This window comes from Psammomys obesus, unplaced genomic scaffold (genome assembly GCF_907164565.1).
Source record: "Psammomys obesus unplaced genomic scaffold, mPsaObe1.curated_primary_1811, whole genome shotgun sequence".
NCBI lineage: Eukaryota > Metazoa > Chordata > Mammalia > Rodentia > Muridae > Psammomys > Psammomys obesus.
Window position 1 is genome coordinate 5,474,545 of NW_026596149.1, and position 13,012 is coordinate 5,487,556.

The following is a 13,012-nucleotide window of genomic DNA, read 5'->3' on the forward strand; positions in this document are numbered from 1 at the left end:
CCAACAGCTGGCTGTTACCAGTAGCAGTCAGGAGTCCCCTGATGTGCCTGAGGAAAATACCTCAACAGCTTTTGACTTCACCTGGCTAGCCAGAGAGTCGCACCCCTGCAAAATCTTTAAATGGCTGCAAAGCTATCAGTGATGGGAATATTATGATGCCAAGCCCAGGGGCACACCAGCGAAGCTTTGACTGCAGCAAGTGACGAGAGTATTATGGGTCCACACCTTGGAGGCAGCTCACATAGCCTAAGACAGGCAGGTCACCTCACATAGCTGTGACCGCAGCCAATGACGGGATTATTGTGGGTCCAAGTGTAGAGTCAATCCACATAGCCTAGGACAGGCGGGTCACCTCATATAACAGTGCTGGGTTTGGGTGCTCATCATATAGCCTAAGACAGATACTTCACCCATTATTTTATTACAAGAACGGGGGAGATGCCGGGAACCAGGAATCCCAGGCACATAGTTACGACGGATGCTGGTGCCAGGGTCTGCAATCAATTTCAAACACCTGGAGGGGACTTCCCGAGAAGTTGCTAAACCACCCCTGCTCTGACTGATTTTATCTATTCCAGGAAGAGCCATGGAATGAGCCACTTACACAAGAGATAATTTGCCCCCTTTCCCCACTCGGGAGGGTAGTCGCTTCCTTATTTCAACAAATATAAATGTACAGCTCCAGCGAGCAATAAACAGACCTCGACAAAATTTTGCCTGGTCTCGCTCTTTCTTTCTTGCCCGTTTTTTCTTGCAGGTACGGTCCCCCTTTGAACCCCGCAAATAATTGAGTCCCGCAGGCCGGAACAATCAATGGGTTAATTCAATTTTCTTGTGTAGGTTGATGCTTGCTTTGTGACCAACTATATGATCCATTTTGGAGTTCCCATGTGGTGCTGAGATGCATATATATTCTTTTGTTTGGGGGTGAAAAGTTCTGCAGACATCGATTAAGTTCATTTGATTCATGACCTCTGTTAGTTTCATTATTTCTCTGTTTAGTTTCTGTTTAGATGACCTGTCCATTAGTGAGAGTGGAGTGGAGTGTTGAAGTCTCCCAAATTTTTTGAAATTTTTAAAAATTTTATTTTTAATTAGTTTATTCATTTTTTTTATCCCAGCTGTAGTCCCTCCCCCATCCTTTCCCAATCCCATTATCCCTACCTCTTCCTCTCCTATGCCCCTCCTCCAGTCCAATGATAGAGGTGGTCCTGCTCCCCTTCCATCTGACCATAGTCTATCAGGTCTCATCAGGACTGGATTCTTTGTCTTCCTCTGTCAACTGGTAAGGCTGCTTCCCACTAAGGTAGAGGTGATCAAAGAGCCAGCCCATGAGTTCATGTTAGAGACAGTCCCTGGTCCTATTATTGGGTAACTCTCTTGGACACTGAGCTGCCATGTGCTCCTTTTGTGCAGGGGTTCTATGTTATCTCCATGCATGGTCCTTGTTTGGAGTATCAGTCTCAGAAGAGACCTCCATGCCCAGATTTTTTGGTTCTGAAGCTCTCCTTGTAGAGCTCCTGTTCCCTCCAGATCTTTCTATCTCCCCCTTCTTTTATAAGATTCCCTGCACTCTGCAAAAAGCTTGGTTATGAATCTCAACATATATTTTGATACCCTGCTTGGTAGAGTCTTTCAGAGGCCTTCTATGATAGGCACCTGTCCTGTTCCCTGTTCTCTCCATCTTCTGATGTGCATCTCCTTTGCATTTCTGAATGAAGATTGAGCATCTTACCCAGGGTCTTCCTTCTTGATTAGCTTTCTTAGGTGTACAGATTCATATGCCTCTGTATGTGGTTTTATTCACTTGTGAATGCAAGTGTCCTCCATGGTCATAAGAGGGCACCTGGAGTTATAGGTCATTGTGAGCTGCCCCATGTGGGTGCAAGGAACCAAACTCAGGCTCTGTGCAACATGCTCTGAACTTCTGAGTCAACTCTGTATCCCCAAGCCTATGATTTTAATATAATATTTTTATATGAAGTTGTTATTAATTTTTCCCCTCTCCCATCCCCTTCCTCTTGCCATGCTGTTGTTGGTTCCCTTCATGACTATTTTAAACAACACTCCTTCTGCTTTCATGTTACCAATGATCTATTATTTATTTATTTATTTATTTATTTATTTATTTATTTATTTATTCATTGTCTATCTGTCTGTACTTTAGGTGTCCCACTAGCTTTTTTGGCTTTGTTTTTATTATTTTATCTCATCCATAGCTGAAGCATCAGTTATCCATATGCTGATGTCAAGAATCCTTCTATGTCTGTTTCTCTTTTGATCTTTGTGTACATATTTTCATTTCCACATGGACCTTCCACATATTTCACAAATACAGAATCTTAAATGAAGTCATGATCTTCCCAGAGAATTCCCTGTTTCCCCTATATTCACACTTGACACCACAGCAGAAGAGTTGCCCTGATGCCCAAATAGAGAACTTCAGTCATTCTGAATTCCTTTCTTTTCCTCCTCACCTAATAGCATTCCAAATCATTCATTATTTTTATCACACACCACATAAGCTTTACAATTATTACAATAGTAGTCTCCATTATAAAAAAAATAAACAAAATAAAACAGTCTTTAAAAAGTCCATTGGCTCAGATGTAGCCAATAGACAGCTCTGTCTCCATGTGGGTTTTCGGGTAAGGGGAGCAGGGGCTGCCTCTGTCATAAACTCTGTTGCCTGCTCTTTGAACACTTGCCACTGGTGATGTGGCCTTGCCAGGCCACAGAGGAAAAGGATCCGAGCAGTTTGGATAAGACTTCATAAGCTATGGGAAGATGGCAGAGGAGAATTCCTCCTTTCAGTGGACAAGGAGAAGGGGATGGGAGGAAAAGAATGGCAGGGTGGGGCTGGGAGAAGTGGAGGGAGGGGCCTAAAGTCATAATATACAGTGAATACATTTGTAAAAAATAAAAATAAAAACAAAAACATAAATAAATAAAAATAAAAAATAACAAAAACAAAAATAGTCTATTGGAGACCAAGGAGAAGAAAGTTAAAGAAGATGAACCTCATATTTTTTAGTGTGCACCAGAAATTAAAAAAAAACGACACAAAAAGTGGCATGATTGTCTTAGGGTTTCTATTGCTGCAATAAAACACCATGACTGAAAAAGCAAGCTGGGGAGGAAAGGGTTCATTTGGTTTAAGTTTCCATATTGCTGTTCATCATCTAATGAAGTCAGAATAGGAGCTCAAACAAGGAAGAAACCTGGGGGCAGGAGCTCATAGAGTCCAGTGAGGGAGTGCTGTACTGGCTTGCTCATCATGCTTTTCTCAGCCTGCGTTCTTTCTTTTTGAGTTTATTTACCTTTTATTCACTTTATATCCTGGTTGTGCTGTTGTCTCTTGTTCCCTCCAAGATCCTCCGTCCCTTCCCCATCTCTCAACTATTCCTAAGTAAAGGAGAGCTCCCTTTCCCATCCACCACAGCTCATCAAATTGCATTAGGACTGAGTATGTCCTCTTCCACTGTGGCCCACTCCTGTAGGGTGGGTCTTTGGTTGGGCCAGGCATTGGTTGGGTATTTCCTTATTCTCTGGTCTATCTGCTCTATCTTCATCCCTGTACATATTGTAGGCAGAGTAAATTTGAGGCCAAAGGTTTTGTGGGTGGTTTGGTGTTCCCCTCCTTCTACTAGGAAACTAGTCTAGTTAGATGGCATTCTCTTCAGTCTCTGTGGCCTCTGCTACTAGGAGTCTCTGCTTGAATCCCCCTCATATGCTCCCAGGAGTCTACCCTGACTTAGGTCTCCAGCTTGTCACAGAGATGTCCCCACCCTCAGTTTCTCTTTTCTCTACAGGCCTTCTGTCTTCTGTCCTTCTCTCTTCCCAGCTCTGATTTTTCACCCTCTTGAATCTCTTCAACCCCTCTCCTACCTTGTTTTCCCTCATCAATCACTACCTCTGTCTATTCTATCTCCTTTGCAAGTGAGATTTATGTCTCCTCTCTTGGATTCTTCTTGGTATTTCTGTTCGTTGAGTCTGTGCCTTATAGTAGGCTCATCCTGTATTATATGTCAACCTGTTTTCTTATAGAACCCTGGACAATCAACCAAGGTAGGGCCCCACCAACAATCGGCTGGGCCCTCCCCTGTCAAAAAATTTCCTATAGCTGGATCTTATGGAGGCATTTTCCTAATTAAAGTTCCCTCTTCTGAGATGGCTTTAGGTTGTGTCAAGTTGCTACAAAAGTAGCAAGTGAGGTGCTTCTTACGACCCATAGGGTCAATGAGCATTCTCATAGGTCTGTGAAGAGAAATGCAGAAAAATGGCCTACAGTTCAGGAAGCAAGAAAATAAGAGGAGGTTAATAGAAGCTGATGTAACCACAAGTGGAACCCTTCTAGACACGGAGAGTAAGAACCACATGGTTTGTTTAGGGACATAAGACACAAATTACTGTTAGTGATGATATAGCCATGGGGAGATTCTAGAGAACTTGACTTAACCTGTCAAACACTATTGTTTCTAAATAGAATTTTTTCCTGGAACATAGAGTTATTGAAAACAACTCACCACAGCTGAATTCATCTTCGTTAAAGTGGCAGTCAGCCACTCCATCACACAGCAGGAGAGATGGGATACACTGGCTGTCAGAGCACTGGAATTCTGTGTTACTGCACAGCTGAGGTGAGGGGATGAGAGAGCAATCCATTTCATCAGATCCATCTGTACAGTCTTCTTTCCCATCACACTTCTCTGAGACAAGGACACACTGGAGTGTGTAGATACACGAAAACTGGTTTTCTTGACAAAATGATGGCTGTACTAAGGTGGGTCCTGAAAAAGAATCATATTGCTGCTGTGATGCTTTGTGTCCAAGACTGAGTCACCCCAGGACATACTTATTGTTATAATTATAAAACAATTGAAATTAAAAATAATTAAATTCACGAATTATTAAATGTACAAAACATATAAGTGTGATAAAAATATGCCATATCTAATCTCAGAAGCTATAGTCTTTTAAAAGGGGCATTTCTGGGGGTTGGTGAGATGGCTCAGCAGATATGGGTACTTGCTGCCAAGCCTGATGACTTGAATTTGATTATCAGAACCACAGAAGAGAAGAAAACAGTGGCACCAAGTTGTGCTCTGGTCGCCACATGTTCAGCGAGGCATGCCCCTCCATCCATGCACATGCGCACACACAGAAAGAGTGAGTATATGTGATAAGCAAGTAAAGGGTGGTGAGGGTGTGCCCGGACAATGGCGAGCAGAAGAACCCAAATCAGGTCTTCTGACAATCGTTCTCTTTCCTTTGCTTATGTGTGGGGAGAATTTCCTGGACGATTTCTCCAATTAACTTTCTTAGCAAATATGCCTCCGGAAGTGGCCTCCTGGAGACCCTGACGTGAAGCATAGCCAACTACCAACACACTTCTTGTTTAAAATTAAGCTCCCTCTGAACTCCTTCTCAACTTTTCCACTGAAATACTTTTGATCCAGGAAGAGTATGAAATTTTATTTCTCGTGGGAGTCCAGGTAGACTCTGAGCTAGAGGCGCTTCTCTATTAGGTCAATATATTTTTTTAAGTTTCTTTTTTTATCCTAATGTACATTCTGCATTTTAGTACAAAATATCTCCACTACACAGACACACACACACCTTTTATCAGTGTTCAAATGAAACTAAAATTTCTGTAACAAACACCTTCCTTACCTTTAGAACTGAATGCAATATTTCTCATTAATATTTTTAAGAAACTTTGAGAATGAGGAAAGTTTTTCTAAAATTGAAATTTTAGTGAATTAATTATAGGATGTGATTTATAGTAATACAGTTAAGATAAATTTTCTCATTTCACGTTAATATCACTTTTTACCCATTGACAAGCCTAAGTACTGACTTAAATTCCTACTGCAATTAAAATAATACAATTTCATATACAAGGCATGGTTTCAATTATGTGATGTAATGGAAAAGGCAGTACTATAGAAACAGTGAGCTTCATGAATGCCAAAGGTTGTGGAATAGGAAGGAAGGGAGAGGCAGAACACTGGGCCTCTACAGCAGTGAGACCATTCTGTATCATCAAATAATGTCCATTTGTTAAAATACACTGAATTGTCAACGCCAAGGTTAATGTGGTGAACCCTAATGTAAAGTATAAACTTTGAGTAAACATGTCAGTACAAAGTAATCTCACTGATGGTAATACATGAACTTGATGACTGAGGAACCCAAATTTATAGCTAGGGTCCTTAGTAAATATTTATACATTTTACTTGCTTTTGCTGTGATTCTTCAAATTCTATTATATGTAAGTCTTATTTGTATGATTATGTATCCCCAAAACATTCTATATGTACTGATGCCAGTTTAAATGCCAATACTGGAGTTGATCTTTATGTGTGTATTTCTGTGTACAGTTACCAATATAAAACCTATATTCAGTCTGCTATTCATGTCTACTGATTCCTCCCGGAAATTCTCCGCAATCTGAATTTCTGCAAGACTTCTTAGAAAGATAGAAATCCAAATTTAGAAGCAGGAACTACTTTAGTAAATGCAGTGTGTTTCATGTCTCACTGGGTCCAGAAATTTGCTTAGTCAGATTAATTAAACTAATGGCATTGCAGTTCAAGGACAGTGTAAGCAGAAGGGAAATCATGTCAGATCAATTTTAACTATAATGAGTTTCCTTGAAAATGCATTACATTAGAGAGCTAGTTCACAAGAGAGTATGCTCTGTCCTCATATTAAAACTTTTACTTATGTTAGTAATATAGTATATACTACGTTGACAGGGTCCTCTTGTACCCCACAGAGAACATTTAAAACAGGGAAGTTTCAAGAGAGTAATATACAAAGAGAGACACTTAGAAATGTTTGTGGTTGAGGGAGTGTGTATGTGAGAGAGAGACAGAGACAGCGAAACAGTGAGACAGAGGGGCCAGAAAAGAGAGACAGAAAAAAAAAACAGAGTTGAGAAACGTTGATTCATTTTTAAATAATTTTATTCATTTTGTGAATTATGGTTGTTCCTAAGCTATGATACTCCAGATGTATCATATAGTCCTGATGTCAAGAAGGGAGAAGAGAATTAACCTAACAAAACCCATAGTTTAAAAGCTATGATGCTTTTCAAAAGGAGGATCACAAGTTTCTAGACTTGAAATCAACAATTATTATACAATAATATCATCTTTAAGTTTCAGTTAATTTACACTTTTTTATTAATTACAGTTTATTCACTTTGTATCCCAGCTGTAGCAACCTCCCCCATCCCCTCCCTCCCTCCCTCCCTCCCTCCCTCCCTCCCTCCCTCCCTCCCTCTCTCCCACTTCTATTCCTATGCCCCTTCCCCAGTCCAATGTTAGGGAGGTCCTCATCCCCTTCCATCTGACCCTACTCTATCAGATCTTATTAGGACTGGCTTCTTTGCCTTCCTCTGTTGACTAGTAAGGCTATTCCATCCTCAGGTGGAAATTATCAAAGAGCCAGCCCATGAGTTCATGTCAGAGATGGTCCCTGGTTCTATTATTGGAGAACTCTCTTGGACACTGAGCTGCCATAGGCTACTTCTGTTCAGGGGTTCTAAGTTATTTCCATGCTTGGTCCTTGTTTGGAGTATCAGTCTCAGAAAAGACCCCTGTGCCTAGATTTTTTGGTTCTGTTGCTCTTCTTGTGGCGCTCCTGTTCTCTCCGATCTCCTCCTTCTTTCATAAGATTCCCTGCACTCTGCCCAAAGTTTGTCTATGATTGTCAGCATATGTTTGATACCCTGCTGGATGGAGTCTTTCAGAGGTCCTCTGTGATAGGCTCCTATCCTGTTCCCTGTTTTCTCCCTCTTCTGATGTCCATCTCATTTTCTTTTCTGAATGAAGATTGAGTATCTTACCCAGGGTCCTCCTTCTTGATTAGCTTCCTAAGGTTACAGATTTTATCATTATCATATATTATATGTATAAAATTTCTCCTTATAAGTGAGTATATGCCATGTGTGTCTTTCTTTTCTGGGATACCTCACTCAGGATGATCATTTCTAGATTCCACCATTTGCCTGCAAATTTCGTGATTTTAATTGCTGCGTAGTATTCCATTGTGTAAATGTACCACAATTTCTGTATCCATTTCTCAACTAAGGGATATCTGGGTTGCTTCCAGGTTCTGGCTATTATGAATAGAGCTGCTACAAACATGGTTGAGCAAATGTCCTTGTTGTATACTTGAGAATCTTTTGAATATATGCCTAGGGTTTGTGTAGATGGGTCTTGAGGTAGTACTATTCCTAATTGTCTGGCACCAGAATGATTTCCAAAGTGGTTGCACAAGTTTGCATTCCCATCAGCGGTGGAGTAGAGTTCCTCTTTCTCCACATCCTCTCCAGCATGTGTTGAGTTTTTGATCTTTGCCATTCTGATGGCTGTAAGGTGAAATCTCATTGTCCTTTTGATTTGTATTTCTGTGATGACTAAGGACATTGAGCATTTCTTTAAGTGTTTCTCTGCCATTTGATATTCCTCTATTGAGAATTCTCTGTTTAGCTCTGTACCCCATTTTTTAATTGGATTACTTCATTTCTTGTTGTTTAACTTCTTAAATTTTTTATATATTCTGTATATAAGCCCTCTGTCAGATATAAGGTTGTATGTCAGAGCTCATTCATGGATATAGAAAATTAAGTTATACAACTTTACTTGTGTCCCTAGCAAATTTTTTTTTTGGCAATGGAGAGCAAAGATGTAAATTGACAAATGTTATCTTGAAACTGTATATACGGTGACATACCCCTTTTTCTCTGTTGCAAAGTACAGTGAGCACAGGACAATGAGATATCTTGTGCTTCAACAGCAAATGAGTTCAGAAATGCTGCTGTAGACTCTATTTCCTTATAGTATGAGCTAGCGTTAAGAATGGGCATTCTGGAATGTTTCTAGATTCTGGCTATTACGAATAAAGCTGCTATGAACATAGTTGAGCAAATGTCCTTGTTGCACAGTTGGGCATATCTTGCATATATTTCCAGGACTGGTTTAGCTGGATCTTGAGGTAGCACTATTTCTAATCGTCTGAGAAAACAGTAGATTCATTTCCAAAGTGGTTGTACAAGTTCACATTCCAGAGGTGTTCCCCTTTCTCCACATCCTCTGCAGCATGTGTTGAGTTTTTGATCTTAGCCATTCTGATGAGTGGAAGGTGGAATCTCAGGGTCGATTTGATTTGCATTTCCCTGATGACTAAGGATGTTGAACATTTCTTTAAGTGTTTCTCTGACATTCGATATTCCTCTGTTGAATATTCTCTATTTAGCTCAGTATCCCATTTTTTAATTGAATTACTTGGTTCATTGGTGTTTAATTTCTTGATATTAGCCCTCTGATGAAGGGTTGGTGAAAATCTTTTTTCAGTCTGTAGGCTCTTGTTTTGTTCTTATGACAGTGTCCATTGCTTTAAAGAAGCTTTTCAGTTTCATGAGGTTCCATTTATTGATTGTTGATATTAGAGCCTGAGGTATTGGTGTTCTGTTCAGGAAGTTGTCTCCTGTGTCAATGAGTTCAAGGCTGTTCCCCACTTTTTCTTCTAAGCGGTTTAGTGTGTCTGGTTTTATGTTGAGGTCTTTGATCCACTTGGACTTTAGTTTTGTGCAGGGTGATAAATATGGGTCTATTTGCATTTTCTACATGTAGACATCTGGTTAGACAGATAGAAAGATGTGGAGGGGACAAGAGCTCCACAAGGAGACCAACAGACCCAAAATATCTGAGCCTAGGGGACCTGAAGAGATTGATGAATCAACCAAGGACTGTGCATGGGTGCACCTAGACACCCTGCTTAGTGTACATGTGGGTACCCTAGGAAGGGGATCAGGGGCAGTTTCTGGAATAAAATCAATTTCCTGCTCTTTTACCACCTCCTCCTGGCATGGTGGCCTTACAAGACCACTGAGAAAGAGGTTCCACACAGTCCTGTTGAGACTTGATAGGCTAGGGTCAGATAGTAGAGGAGAAGGACCTCCCTTATCAGTGGACTAGTAGAGGGGCATAAGCGAAGAGGGAGGGAGGAAGGGATGAAGAGAGGGATGGAGGGACTGCGAGATAAGGGAGGGGGTTGCAGCTGGTATACAAAGTGAATAAATTGTATCAAATAATAAAATTTTAAATAAAAAAAGAAATAAATACAATTAACTGAAAAAATAATTAAAGAGATAATAAATAATAAATAAATACACAAATGAATGAATATCTCAAAGTAGGTTTTGTACAATTGAGTATAATTGTATAACTATTTAAATCATTTCTGTCATGCTAACTTTTTCTTTCTCAACAGAAAAAAAAAGTGATTCATTATTAATCTGTGTGGAATTATCTTGTTCTATTAATTTATACATATCTTTCATATTGTTGGTCAAATGAGTGGTCTCAGCATAGAGATGTAAGCTACAGTGCATGCAAACGAACACTTCCAAAAATATAATGAAAATATACAAGACCCATCCATGCGAGTACACCAGACTCTTGTTGCTATGAAGGCCACTTAAATCTCTCACATAGCCTGGTAAGATGCAGACTGCTGTGTCTAAATGAACACAGAATCCTAAATGCCTTTGGTAATTTTTTGAAATGAAATTTATAGAAATTTATATTATTTCCATATGATAAATTGCTATTCTAGTCTCTGAGATCTATTAGTATAGGTAGCACTTATGTTTATACATTTATCTTTTATGTGTGTATGTGTGTGTATCTATGTCCTTCAGATACATATGTTTATGTGTCCAATACCATTGCTCATTTAAAACATTCATCTTTTACTGGGATAAGACAAATCTTAAGGAAGTTCTAATTTGCATTTCCCCAATGGCTTAAGGATGCTGAACTCTTTTTAAAGCATTCATTGGCCATTTTCCTTTCTACTATCAACAACTGTTCAATTCATTATGCCATTACGTGATTTACACTAGATACAAACTGTTTGATGTGTAGTTGGTAAATGCATGCATTGGTTTGTTTGTTTGCTTGCTTATGTGTGTTTACAGGTCAAAAAACTAGAAATAGGATCCTAAAAGTAAAAGGAAAGACTCCAGCCGGGCAACAGAATAATACATGTAATAGGAAATCAGAAAGGAGACAAACTGGAAATAAAAAAGAGCATCAGCTGGGTGGAGAGGGAGCCCTGACAAGGGTTGTCAAGGAAGGAAATGAATTAGAATAAACTGTAATGACAAAAATGAAAAACAAACAAACAAACAAACAAACAAAAAAACACATTCATCTTTAAGGGGAAGGGAGATAGATTTCTGTGTTGTGTTTTATGTTTAGGCTTAGTCTGAGATCCGGCACATCAAGTGATAGGATACAGTTAACACTGGGGGTGGCTTTTCCATGGCTGACATTTGGATTTAGCCCCCTACTTGGCTGAATTCTTTCCTGTTTAGTACTCAGCAGGAGTGCAGGAGCAAATGATCCTGACCAGGTGGCTTCCGCAAAGGAAACTGAGCAAAGGATGGAGGCTTGGCCCCTTCAACCTGCATGACCCTCACCTCTAAGGAAAAGTTTCTAGCTCTTGCTTTCTTATCTTCAAATCTAAGGAATCTATTTGAAAAGCAAAACAGAAATGCCATCTTCTTACAGACAGCAAGACTATAAGACCCCCCACACACATACATAACAGCTATGAAGCCTAATAATCTCCCATAATCCAATAAGTGAATCAGGAACTACTGATAATCCTTTCCTTTGAGCATTTTGCACATTCATCACCATTCAGTTTAAAATGAGTCCAATTTATCAGTCACCATTTGATGCAAACCTTTAAAACTGAACCATCCACACATTCAAATTGCTTTAAATAATTTTATCTACAATTGCTGTCATGTACATGTTCTCTCTACTGACTTGAACTTTACATGGTTCCCAATCTTAAAGTCAAAATGCACTTGTTATTGGTATACGGAAAACAAACAAAATGGGGTAATGTCAACGGGATACTTTAATACAGCATGGTAAAACTAACATGTCGAACAACAAACTATGTCATAAACTGCACAGTAACACAAAACAGAATTGCAAACTTAAAGCTAGCTGCTCTAAAATGGAGTGCAGCTTCCTGTGGAGAAGATTAAGGTTACTTCTTGAAGAAGCCATCTTTGGCTTTGCCCTTGAAATCAACGAAGGATTTTCACAAAAGGAGATAAAGGACAGGGAGTTCTTAGCCAGGCATTCAACAGAACTAAAGTTATGGAGATGACAAGAGATCTACTTTGAAGGGATCAGTTTTATAGACAGAGAGAGATAAATGATTTCTGTTAAAGGGTAAGAAACTAATTTAGTAGTTGGGTGAGAATTTTTCAAGATTTTTCTACTGTATATTATGTTAATTTATATACATGACTGCTTTTACTGTTATTCTCTCCCCATTTCTAATTAGAATATAGCATGTTTGTTGTTATCAAAACACAGTACTGTTTGGTTATATGATATATAAAATGATATACAAATGTTATATCTCATTTCCAAGAATGATTATGAAAATAAGAAGACAAGATGTCCTAGCCGAAAGTAGAGTGGTTTGGAAATCTGCATGCTAGTTTAACTGACAAGACTCTCACATATGACTACTGATTTAAGACTGACAAAATGTATGCTTCCAATTGTCACTTTTAATTTTGAAATAGTAATACAGAGACAATTAAAGAATATTTGTAGTGATTTCAGGAAAGTAGAAGGCTCTGTCCAGAAGCCAAACTCAAAGGCAGTGGTGTTAGCCAGATTTGTCTTCTGATAATAAAACCCTCATATAATCCTGGCTCATTTTTCTGATTTAGACTTTGTTGTTGTTGTTGTTGTAAAAGTATTCTTCTAGTTATTGTGGTAATAAAGATGAAAGATTTGCTTTTCTGGAACTTACAATATAATTAGTACTAGAAAACTTATTTGTGTGTGTGTGTTTACATAAACAGTTCCAGAGAGTCTAATTAGTCTTGATAAGGCAATGAAATGTAACCAAGAGGCATTAAATAAAAACCTTAAGAATTTGTTCAACAGCATATATAAGG

The 13,012-nt window shown here is 39.1% G+C and overlaps 1 protein-coding gene across 4 annotated transcripts in view; it reads right to left on the reverse strand.

Moving 5' to 3' along the window:
- Positions 1 to 13,012, reverse strand: part of Malrd1 (MAM and LDL receptor class A domain containing 1) — a 698,598-nt gene that overhangs the window by 137,626 nt on the left and 547,960 nt on the right. For all 4 annotated transcript variants that reach the window (XM_055593928.1, XM_055593929.1, XM_055593930.1 and 1 more), the window contains exon 33: positions 4,527 to 4,790. In XM_055593928.1, the coding sequence (XP_055449903.1) occupies positions 4,527 to 4,790 (264 nt within the window). The remainder of the gene's footprint in view (positions 1 to 4,526; positions 4,791 to 13,012) is intronic.